The sequence below is a fragment of the Puntigrus tetrazona genome, chromosome 1 (genome assembly GCF_018831695.1).
Source record: "Puntigrus tetrazona isolate hp1 chromosome 1, ASM1883169v1, whole genome shotgun sequence".
Lineage (NCBI taxonomy): Eukaryota > Metazoa > Chordata > Actinopteri > Cypriniformes > Cyprinidae > Puntigrus > Puntigrus tetrazona.
The window spans coordinates 6951960-6977683 of record NC_056699.1 but is presented as its reverse complement, the minus strand read 5'-3'; the positions used below and the strand labels follow the sequence as shown (position 1 = coordinate 6977683).

Sequence of the window (25724 nt, the reverse complement as noted above, 5' to 3'; positions counted from 1 at the left end):
TTTTTTGAGCCAATCACCTGAGCCGCAAATGCTCAGTATTAGAGCTCCTTCCAGCAGAGAATGGAACAAAACTACTTCTTCCTGTTACAAGGTCTTCAGAAATTGGGTACTCATAAAGCAATTGCTTCTTTGTCATTTCAAGCCCTTCTGTGAAATACCAAAATTAGAAAATCTAAATAAAGTTCACACTGCTCTCTCCAATACAACAGCAAACAGTAGCACAAATGCAACAGCTACCCAACAATAATGCAACAGTTGATTCAAAAAAGAGACTTTCTCATTACTTGCAGTTCCAAGATTAATATGAAAAAGCATCCTGGAAATTAAAGGATAAGTTTGCAAATTTCTAACCAGCTTTGTATTGCTCGATGTTAGTAGTATATGCAAACAAATGTGTATTCTTTCTCTGTGTTACCTGCAAAATATCCCATTTTGTTGCACCCAGTGGACTGTTTCAGTGTTTTTACAGCCAAGTTTCATTAAACGTGAATTCCCCAAGTGTACTTCTCTGATAAATATGAAGATGACTATTAACGGACAACAACAGTCTGTTTATCATAAGTGTGCGCTCGGTTTGTTGATTGCTGCCTTAAATGCTTGGGTGGATTCTGATTAACTGTCAATGTTTTTATCATTCATCAGATGGAAAAAATTTAACATTCCGAATACACAAGTACACTTTATGTTTTGGTAATCTGCATCGTAGTAGTTCAATTATTAATAAAATTGAAAAAAAAGTGTTATAAATTTTATTTATAATGCCATTATTTACAACATATTACCTGTAATCCATAGCCAAGAGCGAACCGGGAGGTCTTTCAGACGGTTTGTTTCAATAAACTGCTGAAACAAACCCAATCGATTCACCAGTTTATGTAATCGCACAATGAAATAACTTATATGCAATAATGTTATTAACACATCCTGCTTTAAAATGAGGATGTTTAACATGTCTGAAGTATATAAAATGAATAAACTAGTCTTAATCAACTTACCTTTTTACATAAACAATGAGAAACCATAAGGAATTTTAACTTCAGTCCAAGTCAAAGCTGTTTTCTCAGTTCAGTGTGCTGCTGGAGTAACTGGAATAGGATCATAAGGACAGGATCATAAACGGCGATATTCTGGCTCATTTCAAGTCAGAGTGACTGTCACGCATGTCCAGAAGTGAGTTTTCATTGAACAATTCAGATATCTCTCTGGTCTGTTCACTCTCCCTGAGGATATGGATAACAGTTAATAATATTTGAAATAATGTTCAGTTTCTTGCACAGACTGATCGTTTCGCTTCATAAGACCTCAATATATTGCCAGGAGCCACAGGTATTATATCTGTGTTCCCTGATATGCTTTTTTTAACTCTCAAAGTGACTGCGACCTCTGACTTGGATTTTATGAATCCCCAAGAGACTTTTATTCAGCTTAAAATCTTCTTTACTGTTCGAATGAAGAAAAAAGTCACTTATATCTTGAATGGCCCGAGGCTAAGTAAATTAACAGCATATTTTCATTATGGGTGAACTATCCCTTTATTTTTTTTCTAGGCATTGCTGCTCGTCTAGAAAAAAAATGACTAAAAATGCATTAGGAGAACGGCTCACGTTGTTTGAATCCTTGCAAAAAATTGAAATGCAGTAGACAGAAACAAGTGATGTTCTGTGTGCATAAAGTTCAAGTGATAAATCAGAAGGGACAAATACTTAATTTAAAAAAGCTAACATCCCCTGCTCCTCTAGTCATTGTCTAGTAAACATCTGCAGGACACAATCATACTGAGAAAAAGGGAGGGAGTGTGGTTGAATTTGGGTTTGGACTAAGCAATCAAGAAAACAGTCAGTGTGTGACATAAACAGATATGATGGATTACTCATAGTTTATTTGAAAATACGTTTTTGCTTTGGCTTTTTTGGTCAGTCAAGGTACGATAACCAGATGAAATACAAGTGTAAAAGCAAATAAGGATGTGTAAGTGGGTAGGTGTGTGTCAATATGCCATGCCTCAGAGTGACAGCTAGGATTTATCGTTTCACTGAATCAAATCATTTCATTTTTGCAAGGCTGTTGTTTCATGCAAATCGCCGGAAGAGGGGCTTAGAGAGGGATTGCTTGATGCCTGTGTATATTAGAACGGCATGAACTGTCATCCAGAGCACCATGTGAAAACAAAATCCTGAGATAAGGACAATCAGCATTAGCTTCAATTTTATTGTGAGATTCAATTCAAATAAGTTTATTTACAAAGAGCTATCATCTTTATATTTCACCCGCTATATTGCAAATATATATATAAATTACACAACATTAAAAAATAATTTTAATGTATTATACATGAAAATTTTAATACATTAAAATTATTTTAACATTAAAAAATAATTTTAATGTATCACAGCACAATTTGGTTGGTATAAACCAACGTTTTGGTACCTAACGTTTTTAAATGTAAACAACATCTGTTAATACAAACAAGAATAACATTTCACCAAAACAGATCCACAAATATACATGTTCATAAGTACTTTATGTTACACCGTAAATGGTTTGCAGAGTGAAAGTCTGTTTTTAGTTATTTTTCCAAAACTGTACCAGGTAAAAGCATTCATGGTTATGTAAATATAATGATTATAAGTTATAAAGAGGGCTGGCTGATTAACACTAGTGGCTGTTTTTGTAACACCCTCACAGACAATGACGTGTGATTGATGTGTGAACTGAGGTCCCTGAAGAAAAACTGGAATGGTGATTTTGTTGACTGTGCGTAAAACAAAAAAATAGTCAACTAAATAATTAGGCACCACTTGTCTATTTGGCATCTTTCTCTTTGTTAAGAAAGGTTTTGCGTTTAAAACTAGTTTCAGTGTCTACAGGCTGTTGCCAGGAACAATAATTTAGAAATAAATAATACGATCATGCTGGTGTCATGCTGTCAGCCCTGCCTAACACGAACTCTCATTGGTCAAAGATCTCGGTCAGATTCGATTCTGCCTACGATTTTTCATTCTGTGAAGCGGACGAATTGCTTGTTGCAATGAACGAATGCACTTTAAAGTAAATTCAAAGAGGTGTAAAAACTGAAATGCGAGTGGAATGTTGCAAAATTGTGCAATTTTTCTCAGCAGATCTGGTAATATGGCTTTACACGACTTTCATAAGAATATATACATTTATGCCATGTAATGCATTATAGACTTCCATCACTATTGTTTGTTTTAATATGCTGAAGACCTGGTCAAAATTACTTTCTTATTCAAGAGAGAACAAATATTAAATAGAGAATATTTTTTTAACAAAAACAACACCATTGCAGTTCAACGCAGTTATATTTTGCAAATAATTCTCAATTCTCATCCTCAATTCAGGCAGGATCCACAAAGAAGCCCACAGTACTAATTAAACATGGCGTTCTCATTTCCGGCAGACAATTTAGGTTAAAATGAGTCATTTAGTTCTACAGTGGACAAGCATATACCTCCCATTTCAATAAAAATACATCAGCAAACCCATAACTTGTGTGAGTCATTCCTTTTTAAAGCAGAATTGCGTTCGATTTTCCTTCAGGAAATTGGAGAACATAGGGGAATAAGAGGATGTTTTTATGTTTTCACCTCTAATATGTTGGCTGTAATTCTCTAAGTGACATTTTCAAAGGCAGATGAATTACTCTGTGATATATATATATATATATATATATATATATATATATATATATATATATATATATATATATATATATATATATATACACACACATCATGTGTGTCAGGTGTTTTCTTACATAGAAGAATATAGATTTTTCTTGAAATTACATTCATCTGGCATGGTGATTGCAAATGTGACAGCTTTACAGAAGACAACAATATACAGTAGAAAGCACATTTCCATTACTGCGTGTATGGGTTTGTTTTTTGGTTTTTTCAAATGCACATCTATGTTGTCATATTTGCACATGCCAACCCATTACTTGGGTTAAGTTTCTAAAAAATGCAAGTGAACAGTTCACTTTGATCCATCAAATTCGTGGTTATGTATTTTAGATGGAATACATTCATAATATTTTCAAAGCACTGGACTGACAGAACATCCCGCAAGGTTTAATGGAGGCGATAATACAGATCTTTGTGTTGAAACATTCATACCGCAGGGGTAGGGGTGTCTTCGTGCTGTTGTTAGTCTGAAGGAGTGCCTGTTCCTCTGTGCAAATTACTTTCAGATGAAAGGAGAAGCAATTTGCTGTTAACACGTTCTAGAGCCATTTGAGTGCACAACCTGCCTGTAAGTTCACACAAAATGATGTCTGCTTAAAGATTAGAGAGCACTCATTAGTCATATGGCAACATCTGAAAACATCTGAAAACATCTTCAAAATGGAGTATAGTTATCATTCCTACAAATGTAGAGGCATCCACACAGCAAGATGCATAAATATTGGTGCAAATGTTCCTGCTTCAAGTATAGGTATATTCAGCCAATTTATGCATCTTTTTGAAGACGCACTGATGAAGATGATGGGGGGATCTTCCAAACACGAACGCCTCCACTTGTCTGTGCTCTTTTTTTGCAAAATAGTTAAACAAAAGTCATTTTGTGGTGAAGTTGCCTCCAGAATATTTTTTTTAACACAGGGATATGGACATCAAGACCTTGAGAGTGAAGCAATTCACTTGCTGGAGTAAGCCAAAATAGATGGGAGACACTGCGAGAACAAGCAGACTGGACATGGCACGGTCATAATGGTATGAATGGTATGAACCACACCAATCACCAGGAAGTTCCCGCTATGATAAATCCTCCACAGTTTTGAACAGGCATTAGTAATCCTTTCAGTACCCCTACCTAAACCATAAAAACAGAGAGAAGGCCAGTTTAGGTTTTGACAGTTTGACAGACAGACAGACAGACGGACAGACAGTCAGATAGACAGATAGATCATTAACATCTGCATGTTTATCTAATATATGTTATTGATGTCCCGTGTGAGTTACCATCGGTGAGTGCTGTAGTGCCTGTAATTTGCTGTGAGAGAGATGTGCTAAACGGTATTTGCGTTGGCAGCATCATTATACAGTGAACAACTATATCATGCCTATTTGCATTTGTTCATTGGCATGTCAGTGTGTAAATGGTTCTCAGAATATTGTTGTAATTATATTTCTTTATTGTTCCTTTAGGCAATTAATACAGATATCATTGCCAAAGAAGAACTAGTGCAGATGACATCTCAAATTGTTTAGTAAATGCATCTGAAGATAGTGAAGATAGATAGATAGATAGATAGATAGATAGATAGATAGATAGATAGATAGATAGATAGATAGATAGATAGATAGATAGATAGATCACCTCAGACATCTGTTGCATTGAGATGTGTCGTCACTATATCTTGGGCTGCTAAAGCCTTTTTGGGTTTGCTGCGAACCGCTGTGGCAGCCTGGCCCTCGGTGTGCAGCGAATCAAGCCGTTCTTTGCAACTGAAGACTGCAACAAATGCACTGCGGTAGTTCCGGTTCATCCAACCATACAGTAGTGGGTTGGCAAATGTTGAGCACATGGCCACAATGTGGAAAACTGTGTAAAGAAGCCTGAAGTCCTTCATGTCCAAAACATTGTGGTCAATGTCAATGGCGAGCTGGAAGGCGTGAAAAGGCAGCCAGCTGACCGCAAACACCACGACCTACAACAGACAGGGTGAGATGTTACATCTGCACACATGCTGCATCAGTACTGGTCAAGCTGCTTTTAAAGCCTGATCTACATTCTGTTCTAGTTCTCTGTTTATATCACTGGCAACTATAACATCTTTCAAAATAACTGCGGAGAAAATAACTCTAAAATATTTGGGTTACAGAAGACTGCTTCTTATGTGGAAATGCTCTTGGGAAAGACGCATGCTGTTCTAGCTGTCCTGGCTTTTAAGAATAAGAAAAAAAGTACACACAAATTAAAAATGTGCACAGTCCTTGATGCAAATATCAGTAGTATCAACTACAATAGAAGATTCATCTATCTATCTAATATGTGTGAACATCTTCCAATTGTTCAGTAAGCTATTTTCATTAGGTTATTTTAATAAGAATGCATTAGTTTGACCTTTGACAGTAAAAACCTTTGAATTATGTTTCATTTCATTTTAGCTTGCATTGAGAGCCATCATAAAAACCCATTTTGGTCAACCACTAGATGTTAGTCAACATTTCTTTAGACTTTTTGCTGTCTGTATGTGAACGCCTAAAATAATATGAAAATACAGGAAAACTATGATAAAATATTTGTTTAGGAAAGCTGGAAACCGCACAAACCATGGTAACCAGCATCTTGGTGGTCTTGCGGCGGCGCTGATGCCTGTCATTGCGACCAACTGGGCTGACGTGATTGCGGAGTTTACTCCAGATACGGATGTAGGCAAAAGAGATGATTGCCAGAGGCAACACATATTGCAGCAGCAGCGTGGAGATTCTGAAGAAGACGAAAACAGCCATCATCGGCGTAAGTGCAGCTGACGAGTGTCATTATGGCATGGTTAAAGATGCATTCATAAAACAAGTAATCTTGCTCCAAATCTGAACAAGCTATGGCTCATTTTAGCTGTTACAGAACAAACAAGCTTTCAAAGATGAAAATAGATTCTAATAATAAACCTGAATCTCAATCGAAATCATTCACAGTAATCAAAATCTTTGAAAAGTTTGTCAAAGTCTAGAGGATATCTGTTTAAAAAAACATAAACATTTAATCTTCGTAAATTTGTATATTTATCTATAAAATACAAAGATCTTTCTGCTTTCAGTGCAATTGGAAGACGGTGACATTTGATAAATGAACAGAACATACATTTGTATTTATTAGGGGGCCTGAGGAAACAGTAATAATGCAGTTCATTAAAATATGCATGTCTGGTACTCACGAGTATAGAGTGCTATCTGTACTACTGTCAGGCCACTTCTCTCCACAAACCTCAATGGAGTTATCTGGAGAAAGATCTACGATTCCATACTCCCTGAATATGGCCAGTGGGCTAGCCAGAACAGCGCTTACCACCCAGGTGATGGCAATGACCAGAAAGCAGGTGTCTTTTGACATTCGAGTGTCCAGGTGATAAACGATGCATCTGTGCCGATCCAATGCAATTACGTTTAATGTAATCGTAGAGACGTGGACGGCGAGACCTTGAGCGTACGGCAGAGTGAAACAAAGCACTTGTCCAAACTTCCATTCCCTGAGCAGAGTGTAAGCCAGAGTGAACGGGAGACACAACGTGTTGACGAGCAGATCGGCCACAGCGAGGTTTGCAATGAAGAAGTTGGTGACGGTACGGAGCGTCTTAAATTTGTAAACCACATAAATCACCAGGGAGTTCCCCACAACGCCCAATAGGATGATGGTAGAGTATGCCAAAATCAGGACCACCTGTACCCCAAGAAGCTTGGTGCTGTCCCCCAGCTCTAGCAGCGGATGATTCAGAGTCACGTCAGATGAATCCTCCCCGACGGCCAGCTCTTTGCTCCCAGAGGAGCCATTGATTAAGCTGAGGGAATCCATTTATCACATGGCCATGTCAGATTTTAGAGAAAGACCAGGCTGCCCTTACGTTTGACAACCTGAAAACACATGTTTGATTTGACATTGTGAATCTGATCAATATACAAACTTAGACAAATAGATAGACAGACAGATAGATAGATAGATAGATAGCATGCAAATACAACATATATGCAATGGACATGCTTTATACAGAGGAAACTGATTATAATGTTTTTATCTGACTTAAAAAGTAACCTAGAAATATTGGCTTTTTAAAAATCAAAAAGGAATTTGTTACCTCACCATATGTTAATGCAAATGCATTACATATAACTCCATTTCAAATTCACATGCATATCTTACAAGTGACTACCGGATAGTAGGGCTCTTCATTCTGTAGTATTAATATTTTATATCTTTCGGAGAGAGAGGACATCTTGGCGACATTTTATTGTTTTATCTTCACCAGCGAAAGAAGCCATATCGACTTCTCCTGAGGTAACTTGTCAGGTCAGTTTCATTAAGGTAAAATGTACTCTGCGCGTTAAGAGCTCATTACGCGCGGCTTGCCTGCGCTTGAGCACACTCCATCGTCTTTTTCTGAGAGACGAATAAGTACATGGCCAAACCACTATCACTAGGAGACATAAACACATGAGTCCGTGGAAACTTCATGGCACACTTCCCGGTCCACGGACGGTGATGGCGCAATGGTCCGTAAAGGAGCGCACGAGGCGCAGCAATTAAACGAAGAAACCGAGAAGAGTATAAAAGATCGTAGCCTGTATTATTAATGTCCGCTTCAAAGGAAGGGCTTAAAATGAAATATATTAGAATGACTTACCGATTCCCAGGCAGCGTTTTCACCTCGCCGTCTCCAATAACACCTCCTGTGCCTCAGGATACATCCGCATCAGTTAAACAGAGATCTTTAGAAATGTTATGCAGCTGTATTTATAAATGGACATACAATAAACAAGTGCATGTTCTTCTGTTTCTTTTTTCAATCAATACGTTTTCCTGAAGGAAAGGTTGAGGTTCAGGTGAGGTGGGCTGCGGAGCTTAAGCGTCTCTGACGCTCGCGACTGAATTACATCCATCCACACAAGCCAAACCCACAAGTTCAGAGTTCTCGACAGGGAAGAGAGGGAGAGAGATGAATCACGACTGCTAGGTTCAGTTCAGGTTTAATAAAACAAAAACCATAAAGAGCACATAACTTATGCATGCGCCATTCAAAAATCGTCATATCAACTGGGTAAATGAAAACAACAGTAAAACAATATATTTTAGACTCTATGCTGCTAAACTAGAATTTTCATCTTTTATACATTATATTTATTTCCTGGTCATGATCATGATTTTATATCTAGCATGTTACCTTCAATATTTTGGTGCTTTATTCAGTCTATGCGTGTGTGAACAATTTCTCTGAACAATTAGCTTCTTGTTCGCATCAGATTGTAATTTATTTTGTATTATTATGTTCTTTTCACATGTGTGCAAACAACGAGTACAATTGTCTAAGAACTAATTGCATATGGTTTGTCGATTCTCACATAAACGGTCTTCTTCATCACGCACGCCAAAACATTCAAAACGATCCATTCAATTATGAAAACTGGCACACACGCATACATTCCAGAAATATCTGGCAATGACATTGTAATGTATGCTGAATTGACAAATGACCAACACTGTAAAAAAAATCTGTAAAATTTACAGTGAAAAACTGGCAACTGTGGTTGAAATTCTACAATTAAAAATACGGTAACAGCATTTTAGGTTTTACTTTTACTTAAATTTACTGTTAAATACCGTAATTTCATTAACGGATATAATGTTAATATACCAATCTATTCAAGTACTGAAATCGGTTTTGTACCTTTGAAATACACCGATAACCATGAAAAAGTTTTGTTAAACCGAAATATGCAATAAACATTCAACAATATTAGATTTAACATGCAACCCTAATAAACATAACCAATTGGAAAAACTAAAAAGAAACAGTGATTTTAATGAAAAAACTATTCAAAATTCAAACAAAATTTGAAATGCAATACAGGGAATTCTAGGAACAGGAATTTTACAGGAATTTCCTGTTAACAATTTAACAGGTTTTTACTGTAGCATTTTCAGTGTTTTTCAGTTAAAATCACAGTAATTTTTACTGTGCATTTTTGCGTATTTGTTGTAACAAAAGAAATATGAAATGTACAGTAAATGAACAAGCAAGATTTCATTTGTACAAAATAAATGTACTGTATAAATACAAATGTTCATGTACTATTGACTCTTCTCAACAAATATCAACAAATTTTTTTTTTTTATAAAACCTTAAATTCCATGGTTCACATGGAATATTTACTGTACATGAAGAATTTAGCATATTCAAATATATAAAATGTACACAGTTGTTAAATAAGTGGACAAACACAACACTGTGAGGAAATCAATAAAATACGTGCTTTCACTTTTGTGACTGAGCCTCTCATGTTTGTTGTGACTAACAGATGAAGCCCTCAAGTCAGAAACAGTGACTCTAATGGAGTGGTTACGGCTAATAAAGTCTGTCCATCACAGTGTATGTACTAATTATGCTGAATACAGCTAACTATTGATGCATGCTGAACTATCATGTCATGAGAAATCACATTTATTGTCTGCCCAAATTAATTTTTGTAAACTGCTGTCACACCAATAAATCATATATACTCCTAATAAATAATATCCTAGAAAAAAAGCACACTGATTATATATATATATATATATATATATATATATATATATATATATATATATATATATATTTTTTTTTTTTTTTTTTTAAATTATCAGTTTTCTTTAATTTTACATCATACCTTATTATGTGTGTGTCTGTGCCTCAAGTGTGTGCTTCATATGCATAATGCGTGAGTTTGTATTTTAATATTGTTATGCAGCAACAGGGTCACAGTTTGGCAGAGTGCATATAGCTGTGTAATATATATTAGGATACAGTATATAGTGTATGTGTGTGTTTTTAATATATTAACCGAGCAGCAGGGTAAAAGCTGTCTATGATTTTGGCTGTGATATATTATGTGGGTTTAATGATCGAGATTAGACCGGCCTTTTGCACAGCCTTTCACAACACTGAGCTGCTCTCCAATTCCTCTTATCGCTCGCTGCACCATCAGATGCGTGATAAAGAAAAGTACAGAAATTGAAAATGCGGTTTTGTTCGTTTTAAACTTGCTAGTAGTTGCAGTTCTTTCAAAATAAGCTTTTAGCCTTTATGTTTGGCCTAAAATGATCTGAATACTAAAACATTTTGGTGGGTATGCTGATGTCACTGTTACAACACTAGATATTCTGGTGTCAATATGTGACCCTGGACCAAAAGAAAAAAGGGTCAAAATTATAAACTTTTCTTTTATGCCAAAAATCATTAGGGTGTTAAGTAAAGATCATGTTCCATGGAGATATTTTTGATTAATGTATATCAAAACGTCATTTAGACTAAATGATTTAAATTAGATTTTCTCTATATTTAGTTTTCCGTTTTTTGCACACTCATATTCCAGATTTTTTAAATAGTTGTACATGTAACAAATACTGTCCTATCCTAACAAACCATACATCAATGAAAAGCTTATTTATTCAGCTTTCAGATGAGGTTTAAATATTAATTTGGAAAAAAATGTCGTTATGACTGGCTTTGTGGTCCAGGGTCACACACACACACACATACAGGCAAGCTAAAATGTATTCACCAGGCATAATTATTATAATTCTTTTTACTAGTGGGTCCAGGACACTATAGCTCATTTAAACTGTGAGATATTTTTTGCACAAACGTCTTCATACTGTGTAAAACCGATACAAATTTGAGAACAAAAATAACTCAAACACTTTGACCTGACCATGTTTTGCTTAAGTGCTTTTTTCTTTAATTACTAATGTGACCTTTTTACACCACAGACTTAACAACATTCTGAACCTAAATTGGTAATATTTAATTGTGTGCTTAAATGTAACAGCTGACAGCTATTCAACCAAATTCATTACATACCTTTCAAAGTTATCTACATTATCAAGATGAGTTTGTTCTGACACAATTTAAAAGTTTTTGTCATAATTTATTACTACTTTCTAAATTATAGCGAATGAATGTCAAAGAGGCCTGAATAAATTTTGGGTTGACTGCATATATATATATATATACACATACACACAGTATATATATATATATATATATATATATATATATATATATATATATATATATATATATATATATATATATATATAGTATATATATATATATATATATATATAATATATATATATATATATATATATATATATATATATATATATATATCATATTTTCTGTGAACTATACTAAAATAATTCACAGAAAATCACTCCATCAGCCTTCCCATCTGTGCATGTAGATGTAAACACTTCTGTATTAGATGTTAATTTATGCAAATTGTCTGTCACAATTATCATTATAAGTTGATGTCAACTGCTCAGGTCAACCTCATTTAAATGCCTTTATTACTTCGCATAATATAAAAATACCACTGGGCTAGTTTTTTTGTGTAGTCATATTTGTTAAATATGTTACTATTTTCCGTGGAATAATAGTCTTAAAAAAATTTTTCCATTGTCAATATGACCGTTATATTTGTCCGATATGCGCGTTATATTCAACTCAGTCGGTCAACAAAGTCAGAAGAACTGCAGTGAGTAAGAACGTACATTTTCTACATTTTCCTCACATGAAGCTGTTATATGACTTCAGAAGACTTATAATATAGTACACAAGTCATATAGACCACTTTTATGGTGCTTTTATAGTTTGACCTTTTATCTGATCTCTGTTTGTTAGTCCCACTCTCTCTCTCTCTCTCTCTGCTTCTCCTCATTTGCCCTTTGTACAGAAAAAAAGCCTGGAGCCCAGTTACTTCCAGCCCACCTCTCTCTCACTCTCTCTCCCCCTTGCAAGTACAGATGAAGGAGCACGAGATGAATATACAACTATATTTGGGAGGGACATACTGTATATCCTCTATACTGCGAAGCTATTCGTCATTTGTCACTTAGATATGCTGGCACAGCAAGTTAACTATCATGATGTATAGCAGTATACGAAAGATGCATTGGCTAGTTCTACAGAGTAATAAAATCCTGATGGACATATGAAGATTTCTGCATTAGAAAGACCTGATAAATCTGTGTATGACGCAAAACTTCAATGGAGGCAGACTGGCTAAATTGGGACAGATTTAACTTGGTGGGAACGATGACAGTGAAAGATCACTTTTGATATACGTGACAAATCCTCATGTTTTTCCTTTTTGTATTACTGGACGGGGCAAATATGACTCAGAATGGGACTGCAATTTTTGGTTTTGTATCCTTGTGTTTTCACACATAACAGCTGTAGCTATAATGGTTGAAAATAAAATCGGAAAAGGTCTCTGACCGTGTTTACGTCAATTGATCAAAAGCATTATCAAGCTCCCTTACCTTCACAACACCTTCAACTCTATCCATTCAAACCCTGCTGACTAGAAAACTGATTTTAATCACTTCTGACATGACCGTGGCTGTGTGTGTGTGTGTATATTTGTTCGCAGGTTAGCAGAGTTCAAGCATGTGTGAGCACTGACACATCTGATGTGACCCGTACTAGCAACACAGACGCACATGCACACGCATATATGTCTGTGTGTGTGTGTGTGTGTGTGTGTGTGTAAGATTGGAAGGATGACATAAGCATGTGTTTGTATGTGACTGAATCACCAAGCAACTACAGAAACTTTCAATCAAGAGTGTATCCACTTGGTTGGTTCTTGAAGTTCTTCTTTCCCCTTAAATATAAAATAACTAAAATGAATTAATTAAAGCGACAGTTCACCCCAAAATAACCAAACCTGTAAGATATTTGTTCATTTTCGGAACACTCATTTTCGGAAACGCTCGTCTTCAACTTTACCGTTTTGTAATCTATTCTGATCTCCAGGTCTGGCAATAGCACTTTTAGCATAGCTTAGCATAAATCATTAAATACAATTAGACCAGTAGCATCACATTCAAAAATGACCAAAGAGCTTTGATATTTATTCCTATTTAAAACTTGACTGTTCTGTAGTTATATCTTGTACTAGGGCCAGCAGAAAATGAAAAGTTGCCATTTTCTTGGCCAATATGATTAGAAACTATACTCTAGTTCTGGCGTAGTGATCAAGGTAGTGCTGCAGCAGGCGTAGTGATATCACGCAGCACCCAAAAACGGCTAGACCCTCTTGCTTGCACATGAAGTGTGTCTTGCAAGCTGGGGACTATTTTCCACAGGCGCTGCATGATATTTACTTAAACATTCTTCTACTCTGAGTTACATCTTCCACCATTTTGGAGATTATTTTAAAATAGTAAACGACGCAATCAGCGAGCACATGAACTTTATAAGCTTTTTGTACACCTATGGAAAAGCATCTGTATGGGTTGTGATACTTTCTAAAATGTCAGAAGATGTAACTCGGGGAAACAAATGGTTGAGTCAATTAAGTTATTTTTGTTTTCTTTGCACAAAAAAAATATTCCCGAAGCGTTGCAAAACTCAAATTGAGCTACCAGTGTCAAACGGACTGCTTTACCAATATATTTACTGAACCTAGATCATCTAAAACCACAGTGACGGTAGGCTTAGGGGCAGGTTAGGTGTAGGTCATTTGTTCATATGAATTGGCAACTCGTAAAATACATAAGATTTAGCAAAAATCATATGAAGTCATATGAGTTAGCCACCACGAAAATATGTAAAAATAGCCCTGAGATCGGGCTGGTGTTGCAGTATATAGAGGGTCAGATAGCAGTCCAGTTTCATCAAAAATATCTTAATTTGTATTCTGAAGATGAACAAAAGTCTTATGCTTTCAGAACGACATGAGAGTGAGTGATTAATGACAGAAATGTAACTTTGGGGTGAACTAACCCTTTAATAAATCTTAACAGAAAAAAAAACAGGTTCAATGGAAAAAAGTGCCTCCACCAAAATTTCACAGTTCCCTGCCGGAATGAACATTAGTGTGAGTAAAACATAACTCAATTTCCTGTTCACACAAAGTATGATTACAGGACATATTAACAATTGTGACTACTTTATGACACTATTACCATATACATTATTTGTAAAGTACCCTTTTCTACTACAAAAAACTTTTGGTTAGAAATGTTAAAAACCCTTCATAAAACCATGGGAGCTAATAAAGAAATAAAGCTTTAATTTGTATGATATCATTTTGCAGGAATGTCACCACAGGCTTGTTTTTCCAATAAGTGCGGGCTGAGTTTATCATAATTGTGAATATTACTGTAATAACATAGCTTGTCACCTGTTAGGAAACAGTGTTCATATAAAAGGTTTTGAAAAATCTCTAACCACAAATATGAGCAATAAAATGATTCTCATCGCTAATTAATACATTCATAAATCCACTCACTGTTTTGGACGACGTATTCAAAAATAATGTGAAAAAAGCCTCAAAGTGCAACAGTAATTTGATTCGCCAGTTGCGCCTGACAGCTAATAGTTTCAGTCAATCTAACCAACAGAACGCAGTGTGCTGGGCTGAATCGAGAAAAAGCAAAAGAAAATGATGTTATGACTTAATCGAAATGAGCTACACGCAATGACATTCCTATTATCTGTCTGTCGGGAGACACTCTGTGTTTATGCCATAGTGTGTGTGATTACTCTAGACCTCTTGTGGATTCATATCAAAGCATTGGCAGTTATGTTTGTGCCATCTAAATGACAGACAGGCTTGCTGGCGTGACAGGAGCGTGGGATGGGTGTGCAGGCACAAATAAACAGGCAGATTAAAATTTTGATTAAAATTTTTAATGAAATATACATTTAGAAGAGATCTTGTCTATTGAAGTTGCATAGAGAGTTGCAAAAAAAGTGAAAAAGAATATTCACAACTTTGAGACTGCATTGATTTAATTAAAAAATAAAGAAAACAGTAATGTCATGAAATATTATAACCGTTTTCTGTTTTTATCATAAACGTTTTATCATAGAAGAACCTTTTTGTTCTTCACTTTATAAAAAGGTAAGAAAGATATGGTTCTTTGTATAATCTGAATGGCTTTTTGTAGAACTAAAAAAAATGGGTTTTCTATGGCATCGCTGTGAAGAACTTTTTAAATACATTTTTATTTAAGAGCGTACTTTAAAATGTGATTTTGTGATACAAAGCTGAATTTTCAGCATTATTACTCCAGTCTTCCTTAAGAAAGACTTGATTTGGTGCTAAAAACATATGTTATATCTATTAAAGGCATTTGTGCATGTTAATATTTTTGTGGACACCATACTTTTTTTTTTTTGAGACTCATTGATGAGTAAAAAGTAAAATAAAAAAAAAGCATTTATTTGAAGCAGAAATCTTTTGAAAAACTATAAATGTAGTTACTGTCACTTTTAGTCAAACTAACTAAATTATTAATTTACTTTAAGATAAATCCATAATTAAATAACGGCAGCTTATATATACTTACTGTAAATAGTGAAGGGTGTTATTTCCACACTACTATGTACAATTTTAAATTACAAATAAAAATTCCAAACAGATTTGGACAGTTTTAGAGGCATAAAACATCAAATTAGGAAGTTGGGAAAAAATTAAAGAAAAGTTCTATAATCCCCATGGACTGTATGCGTACGTCAACTTACAAATGAATAGTTTTGAGATCAATGTCAGAGAATTTTTTCTGTATTTAGCCCCCTACGGAGTGGCAGCAGCCTTTCTAGGAAACCAAAGTTGATAATGAAGCAGATGAAATGAAAGTGCGGGTGCTGAGAAAGAGAGTGTTAGTATTCAGACAGCTGGAAAAAATAATCAAAGCTCCAAACTGGGCTTCCTTCACCCAACAGACAGACAGCTCTGGGAGCGCTGAAGGCAGTGCTAAGATCAAAATGATTGAGATTAGTGTGCTTGGCTGGTGAAGGTAATGAGACTGGCCAATGCCCAGCGGCTTAGTCTACTTCATAAAAAACATAATTAGTTACAGAATGTCAATCATAGGTAAAATTCAGCCACACTGTAATTTAAGCCACACATAATGAAAACATAGTTGACTCAAAAAGGAAAACTACCACTGATGCCTTTCATCCCTTCGAACCCTAAATGGCTTTTTTTTCCTTTTCAGGAACATAAGAGTTATTTATAGCACAATGTTCAATGTCTTTTGTATACAATGAAAGTGAGTGACCGCATAATTACTCATGAATAACTTTCATCCGTTACACTGCATGTTTTCTGACTTTCGCAGATGAAAGACTGGCATTGTGAAACAATCTCGGCCAATCAGAAATAGGCACGACAGCTGAAAACCATTTAAAAGATATAAAATACATGTTCGTAAGTGCTACTTTTATTATGCTTGACTATTTTTACTGAATGGAAAAGAGCAGTTTGGGCATTTTTTTCCAACCATTCAAAGAAAGTCGACTCTAAAAATCACTGAAACAAGTCATTTTTAAAATGAATCCCAAGCCGTTTCATGATGACTTCAAATGATTTTTCTATTGTTAGTCTTTTCGCATAGATCTGAACGAAAAAGCTAATTCGTTCTTTGACACTAGGTGCCACTTTTGGAGCGGTAAAATAGCGGTTTCTCTGGTAACGCTGTAAACATGGCGACCATACACAAATGCTGCTTTATCAGTCATTACAGGCATGATGAAATGAAAATGAGACCAATCGAATCAATTATCGAAAATTAGTGTCACACAAAGGAGGGGTTTGGAGAAATGAATCATTGAACTAATTGTTTGGGTGTCGTTGAACAAGTAAGGTAAGAATAAATGCATATTAAAAGACAGTGTGTTCTTTGGGCTGTGTATGCATGTCAGCCTGTTGTTGGTGACTCCCGAAAAACTAAATATGAACCTTTCCTTATGTATAACAGTGGCACTTTAAAACACACCTATAGCTAAAAACAAATGACAAGGAGTAATCTTGAAGATAAAATACGCACGAGCAATTCAGCATCACGAAACGAATTTAGCCTTTTTGATTCTACAATTATAGCATCAAAGATATGTTCAGCTTTCTGGAGATTGCTTGTTTTGTAGCTTATATTGTATCATTCCTCAATTATGGTGAGTTGCTTTTGATAGAAGCTAAATAAAAATATACATATCAGTGTAAAATGCATCTTCTGTGCTTGTTTACACACAAGCCCAACTCATAACAATCACAAACAGATTAATGTAATGATTAAAAGAAATAACATATCCCTTCTCAAGCTGCTGCTCTTAATTTGGCTCTATGATTTCCTCTTGCATGTCCTGCATGAATCATTGGCGCTCATTAACAGAGATAAATCTGGATGTTTGGTTTGATGGATCACTTATCTTTCACAGCAGGGAATACAGCTGGTGGAACAACCCTAGAGGTCACACGAAGACAAAATCATGTAGAAAACTAGACATGCATTAACACATTTTGACTTTTTCTTCCAATTAACATGAATTGGAACTAACAAATGTCAAAATAAAAGGGCAGAAAAGTCTGAAACACAATAATAACTCTGTGGTAATTGTAATAAGGAAACGTCTCACTACTGATTTCACCAAAAGCTACTCAAATCTAAGATAAAACTTGGAAAACTAGAAAATAATCTTTTACAATTGTAATTACATTTTTAACTTTCAATGTTACAGCTTAATGCATTAATATTAAATGAATGTAAGCTTGTCGATCATGATAGACTTAAAAAGTAATTTGTATTTAATAGAACATGTAATTATGTGTCAATTTTTTTTAATTGGTCCATCTCTAATTTCATACCAAACACTTCAGTTTGGAGCTTGTGGTTTTGAGAAAGTTCTCATCATTAGTCTGTGAGAGATAATATTGTACTGCTGCACAATTTATGGCTATATTTGCACTGTGACATCTTAATTTCTGTTTATGGCCTTATTACCTTTAAAGCGTTTGATGTTGGCTAACTCATCAGCAACCTCGCTCTTAAACATCATCAAAATAATAATACAATGCTCCAGGCTAAATGTTCCCGTTAGACATAATCCACTGTTTGCATGTGGTGCAGCTGGCAAAGGTCTGTGTCCAGAGCAGCAGCTTAAAATGCAAAACACATTTACAAATGTCAAGCTTTTATCTGAAAACTATTAAGCCTGCAAGCTGCTGCTATCTCATCCATTTCTTTCCATGTTTTTTTAGTGTTTGGTTTTTTGCATGACATGCCAGTGTTAAGCAAACTGAAATCCTCTGTTCGTACTTGCTACGGACGAACATCTGGAAAACGGACAAAGGCCAGTTCAGGGTCACTAAACGCACAAACCAAACACACTTTTGCAAGACACCAAATCATGAATAATGCAAAAGACATTGACACAGCTGTAAACCACCGCTGAGTGCCACGTCTAATGCAAAAAAAAAAAAAAAAAAGCGTTTGATACATATTTTCTCGCTTTCATGCACTGCATGTTGCTTCCCGCCACGGACTTCATGCAAACATACACAGACTCATACAAATGCTGAGTGCTCTGGCGGGATTATGATTGAATGCTATTCTGCATGGGTGGTGCAAAAGCTAACAGCAGGGGATGGATTGCAGCTGCTTCTGTTGCCTGTATTTGTGAGATTTTGAGTGCATTTGCATGGGTGTAAGGTAAAAGAAAACCAGTGATGCATACAAATGTCCGAGTATTTTGGCTGCGACTCTGTTTTCCTCTCCTTAGTGTGCCATTTACACTCAGGCACACAGGTTTAGGGTAGCGAACCCAGGAATATGAGTTTCAGATGAATTTCCTGCAGCGAAGGTACTTCCCAGCCCATTACACCAATGTTTGCATTTAATGGGCTCGGAGGTATCTCGCTGTTAAGAGTAGCAGCTACATCCCACTCGATAACCTCCATTTAACCTCCTTTTAGCAAATAAATAAGCACTATAAAACAAGTTAAATCAATCCAATCTCTCGCAGAACACAAGACAGTTGAATTTTGAAGCAATAAATGGCTAAGTATCCTTTAAAAAGATGCTCTCCAATAGGTGTTGCACTATCGATTGTTGAAAATTAACGCTACAGGCTGTCGAGGTGATAAAGAGACTTCGGGTGAGGGAACATCTCTCAAAGCTTAATCAGAGAAAACTGCTGAAATACAATTTGCCTGAGTGTTTGTGAAAAGGGAGGGGATGCGAGGAAGAATAAGCATCAGGGGAGCAAATGAAAAGAACAATCAGAGCTAATTCTTAGGTGTTTGAACTCTTGTGTTCACTGTAGCTTCAGCTTAATGAAATGAGATCCAGTTTTTTGAAGGTGTAAAAACGGGTGCTTTTTATTGATAATTCAGTCTGTTATGTTCTTTTCAATCATTCTTGATCGGTTCTATCTTTTGAGTTAAGACTGAATGAAACTGATCATTCTAAAGCTCTATCAATAAACAGATTTTTTTACACTACAAACTGTCCTTTGAACATTTTATTTTCAAACATATTTTTTATTTTATGCTGATCTGCTTCCGCTGTTTTAAATCATCTGAAATAATCTGTATATTACTGATTGAAATTGAAACCAATCCTATGATTCTGCAGATATCAGTGAAAAAAAAATCTAGCTTAGTATCTTTTTCCTAAAGAATTCACTCTAATTATGACAGACATTTCTGTAGACATCCAGTACACATCTTCCTATTCCTGTATTTGTTTAGGTATTGTAAACCACCAGCTTAGAAAGAAAAAGAAGAAAGATCAATATAAATCATCTGCACTAATTATTCGATGCAGCTCATGGTTTCATGTACTAAGATGTTATGTTACAATATGACAAATTATATGAAAAATTAAGAGTAACCAAAACTAAATATTAATTGACAAATGAATGTAGTGTAAATGGCTCTGTGGAATAAGGTAGTTTTTTGACATCAGATGGGCAGTGTCAGAAACCTTATTGAATAGTGAATATTTTCTTATTTTTGAAAGAATTTTTTGTTCAGAGCATTTAATGCAAGAGCATAGAATTAGGTAGGAACATTAGAAGCATGCCCGTGCGTTCCCCCCAGACGTGAACCAGTCTAAGTACGTCATTAAAGCAAGAGCATGTGTATGCTTTGTGTTACGAGTTGAGCCACTGATACTATGTTTGTGGATCTGGGAAAATTTCAGTTGTATTGCTGTCTATGTAGAGTCAGATGGCTCTCTGATTACATCAGAAATATATTAATTTGACTAATGATGATCTTACAGGTTTAAAACGACATGAGGGTTTTTTGGGGGTTGTATTTGTTTTTTGCTTGGGTTATGTTGACTGATATGTCCCTACCAAAGTCAGAATCAAACCTACATCCTTGGTTTAATGGCAGATTGTTTTGTACATGATGTTGTAATTGTAAGTTCTCAAACAATCTTTTGTTAAAGGATGGAGCAGCCAGCTGTATTGAATCTGACAGCAGCTACATCACAAAGCATAAGTAAACAATTTCATAATGCTTAATGTAAATGATGGCTCTATATAAACAATATTTTTCACACAATTACTCCCATGCAACACTGGGGGCATTGATGGTTTTTCCATGCAACTGCATTGTAATTGTATTATCATAACAGAGGCTGTTTACTTTTAAGCCTTATGGGAAATGCCTAAAAATATACTTTCACATTTTTGTGTGTGTGCAAAAAAAAAACGTTTAAGCATATAAGTGAACTTCATGGAGCATATTAGAATAATTTTAAAAAATTCATGGCATGAACCCCTTAATGCTTTCAGTTCTCTTTGCAGTAAATAGCATGGACTATTTAATACGTTTTCAGGTTTAGAATGACTAGAGACCCCAAGCCCCGTTCCCCGCCTCGCCAAAGACCTGAGAGTCACACAATCTTAAAACCCCTGAGGGATCTGGAAAAGGACATACTTAAAAATGTGACAGCTATTGAGAAGAGCTAATATTCTCCCTCTCTGCTGAAAATCTATATCTGGGCGGTTGACATCTAAGCTGGAAAAAAAAAATCTAAAATCATTATGATGTTATAATGCTGCCTATCAAACTTCAGAGCTTGACAGAATGTTTTGTGTTTTAGGGACAAAAGTTAGATGAGAAAATGAGACAAGATGATAGGGAGATGAAGAACATTACCAGTTTTCGCTGATATGGCTCATAATTTAATGTCCTACTTTTTCATAAGGGGAAGCTGTGTTCTACACTTCACACTGTCTGATCTGGAAAGCTTCAGGCTGCTGCTGCTGCAAAAAAATGTGCATCAAACACTGATACATTCAAGTCAGTGAGAAAAGTATAAAGAAAGAACTTATGATATATCATTATATAAAAGCTAATTTATGATATTAATAGGTATTCATGACTCAGAATGAGTAATAATTTACTGATACATTTTTAATAATAACAATTAGGACACACACACTACCATTCAGAAATTTGACAAAGATTTTTTTGAATGAAGATTCAGTTCTCATCAATGTTGTATGCACTGATGATGATGATGATGATGATGATGATAATAATAATAATACAACCTGAATTTGCTGGAAATGTTGGGACAAGTGTTTAAACTGAGAAATTTGATTTTAACAACTAAATCAAAATCACATGAGAATTTGATACCTACAGAAAGCATGACAGAGGTTTAAACTGAGAAATTTGACACTTATCAAAAAGGCAGCTCATTTTAAAAGATTCAGGGCTGGGAGGACATCTAGCAAATAAAGGGCTGAAAAGGCAAGACAGTTTTAAAAGATTCACCTGGGAGAATGATTCTCAGTGTCAAAATGCAAAGGTCTTGCAAATGTGCAAGTATTACAGTGCACAACATCATCAAAAGATTCAGAGAAACTGGAGAACCTCTGCGTGCAAGGGACAAGGCCGAGGACCTTTGTTGGATGCCCGTGATCTTTGGGCCCTCGGACGACACTGCATCACTCATCGGCATGATTCTGTGTTCAACATTACTAAATGGGCACAGCAATACTTCCAGAAACCACTGTCAGTAAACATAATCCACTGTGCTATCTGTCGATGCCAGCTAAAGCTCTATCAATCAAAAAGGAAGTCATTTCCTGTTGGCCAAGACTCATTTAAAATAGACAGTTTTGAAGTAGAAAAGTGTTCTATGGGCCCAAATTTGACACTCTTGTTGGAAAATCACAGACACTGTGTCCTCCAGGCTAAGGAGGAAGACCTTCCAGCGTGTTATCAGCATTCAGTTCAAAAGCTAGCATCTCTGATGAAATGGGTGTGCATAAGTGCATATGGTATGGGCAGCTTGCATGTTTTGGAAGGCACTATGAATACTAAAAGGTATATAAAGGTTTTAGAGTAACATATGCTCCCCTCCAGAAGACATCTATTTCAGGGAAACACTTTCACTTTCACTGTGGCAAAACCACATACTGCAGCTATTACATCAGCATGCGCAAATATGCACATTTTGTGGTCACGTAGCATTTCATATTATTATGAATGTTAAAAATCGTGCTACTTAATATTTATTTGGAAAATGTGATTTTCTGTGTTTCAGTAGTTGTATTTTTATTTCAAAATAGCAGCTTTTATTTAAAGAGCCTTTTTTGTTTATGTTTACATAGCTGTTTCTCAAAAGAATAATGCTATAATAATGCCAATAATTCTCCTTTGAAATTCCGGGGTGGAACGCCTTTGTTTTAGCATTAATTTCATTCCGATAGCTGTCAATCTCAAAGTTAAAACTTTCTGAGGATTCAGAGACAAGACTTAGGATTTTAACTGTTAAATTTGAAAAGCATGAACTGAGACATCCTGCCTCCTTCTGCTAAAATTTCTGAAGCCATCAAAAATAAATGGTGCCATGAAAGTACTCAAAGTGTTCAAAAAGCTGAAGGAGAATAGATGACTGGTTCTTTCATGACGTCACGAAAAGGCATTTTGACAGACCTTTCAGCTTTCAACAACGAGTCTCTGTATGCGGATGTGGCTGTACAAGAAAGCACACATTTTAGCAGGAGAAAATGATACAGCTTAAGAGCAACTCCACATCATTCAGCACGCAATTGTCTTTTTTGAAAGATTGCAGAACAGCAAAAATATCTCAGCCTAACGCCCACGTTCGCTTACATAAAATATGGCTTTGAACTTGGTGTACGTGCTTGTGTCATTCCAGACCTGTGTCTCTGTATGCGGTCTCCCCCTTAAGATAACTTAAAATTTCTAATTTTAAGACCTCACATCTGCCTTACATGGACTGAAGGGGCCATCTATCACCATGACACCAGAGCAGTCGGTAAGTCCAGTAAGACAACCCCTGTTCAAAGCTCCTCTCTCTTAACCCTGGGATAATTACGCCACTGGAGAGAGAACCACTACACAAACATTTTATTGACTTCTGCCTTTAATAGTCAATCACTGGAGACAAACTCTCCAAAGATGAACAAGACAAAAGCAAGAGTCAGTGAAAAATAACTGAACGAGTTACTTGAATTGAATACTTGATCCCCTAATGTGCAAATCAAGTGGATTAGGTCTTAAAGGGATAGTTGACCCAAAAATTAAAATTGCCATTTTTAACTCACCCTCGTTTTCTCCATTGAACACTAAATGTACAATATGAATGCAGCTGTTTTCAATCTCGAGTAACCACATCTGTTAGTGAAAATAGCGAAATAGGTAAATATGATATGCACAGATATTACACTATTAATTTTGGCCAGCAGAAATAATAATGTTTGTGTTTTAATATCATCATGTTTAAATGTCTTCTATGCTTCAGTGTACTGGTCAACAGCTGCATAATAAAATAACAGAATTTAAAGTTATACATTATTTTTGTGAATGCTATGGTTGCATTCTTTTTATATCAAGCAGTGCAGCTGAATCATATCTGATTTATATTCAATTATATTCAAAATGACCACATTTTCAGATAAAATAACAATTTACTCAACCATTATCTATCTCTCCCTGTAATGGTATTACAGTAACCATACAGAAATTTCTGACATGGTTATTACTGCAATGCTAATGAAAAAGGCATTGGTTATCTCAATTTAATTATATCAATTAAATCTACATATGATTCAGCTCTAGTAACTGTATTCCATTTCAATTAATTATTTTGAGTTTGCCCTGTAGCCGTTTTTAATGGATTTTAATATTTAGGCACAGGCTTTTTAATTCAGCCTACTGTAAACAATTAGTCACAGTTGCTCACTTTCAAATTATTATGCAGATTACGCAATGCATTTTGTTTTCTAATTGAATTTAAAGAAGTCATTCATGCGATTTCTTACTTTTAAGCAGTAAGGTCCATCCAAAATATGTCTTTTTATAACTGATGGTGCAAGCATGTCCATTTGAACTAAGAATGTAGTTGAGCTATGAACACTGCGTAAGCCTTTTACATTTACATACCTAGTTTCTCTAAACATTAATAGCAAATATTTCTATTATTCAAATACAACGCATAAAGCAAAAGAATCCTTAAGAGACATTCATTGTACTGAGAACATTATTGAGCTCTTAAAGTGATGTGCACTCGTTCCTCCTCCTTTTTTGGCTTCTATACTATATCATGTGACCCTAAAGTGGACATTTCTTTCCTCTAATAGGTCCGGGACATTATCAGAGATGCATTTGTCTTGAGACTTCATTTCTTTTTTTCATTATGGGGAAGTAAATGAGAGTGAGAGAGAGTAAAATAGAGAGATGATGACAATTATAATGATAGCTCTTGAGGAGTCACTTTGTTGTCTGCCCTAATATATGACAGGACGTGAGTGTTAAGAACGGCTCCAAATATGCCTGCGGCAAAGAAGAAAAGACGGATTTAAGAAAGAGACTAAGAGAGCACAAAATAGGATGAAATGGTGAAGCCATGGAGCAACATTTAAATTTTTGTCTTTGTAGTAAACTTTTCTTAGTGTGGTTTTAAAACATGCTTCCAATTGATTTGCTGTCAAGAGAATGACTAATGGGTTCCCCATAAAGCCGGGTGCAAAATACAAAAACATGATGCTTCCTTCGCATTTGTACTCCACATATTCCCCAGACACATGTCCAAGTGAGACGTGTTCCTGGAAATGCATCCCTGCTAGTACTGCAACAATATTCCTATCAAACAAACTGACCTCAGATACAGCTCCAAAGTGACGGAGAAATGTTGACAACAACACACCAGGGAACCAGGGA

The 25724-nt window shown here is 35.6% G+C and overlaps 1 protein-coding gene across 1 annotated transcript; it reads right to left on the bottom strand.

Moving 5' to 3' along the window:
- Window positions 1-2204: 2204 nt before the first annotated feature.
- Window positions 2205-10158, bottom strand: npy2rl (neuropeptide Y receptor Y2, like). Its single transcript, XM_043238252.1, has 5 exons — window positions 8363-10158; window positions 6902-7595; window positions 6297-6453; window positions 5341-5671; window positions 2205-4833 (listed from the first exon to the last, which is right to left on the bottom strand). Exons 2-4 carry the CDS (start codon window positions 7534-7536, stop codon window positions 5342-5344), a joined length of 1122 nt encoding a protein of 373 aa, XP_043094187.1. The 5' UTR covers window positions 7537-7595; window positions 8363-10158; the 3' UTR covers window positions 2205-4833; window position 5341.
- Between the last annotated feature and the right edge of the window lie 15566 nt (window positions 10159-25724).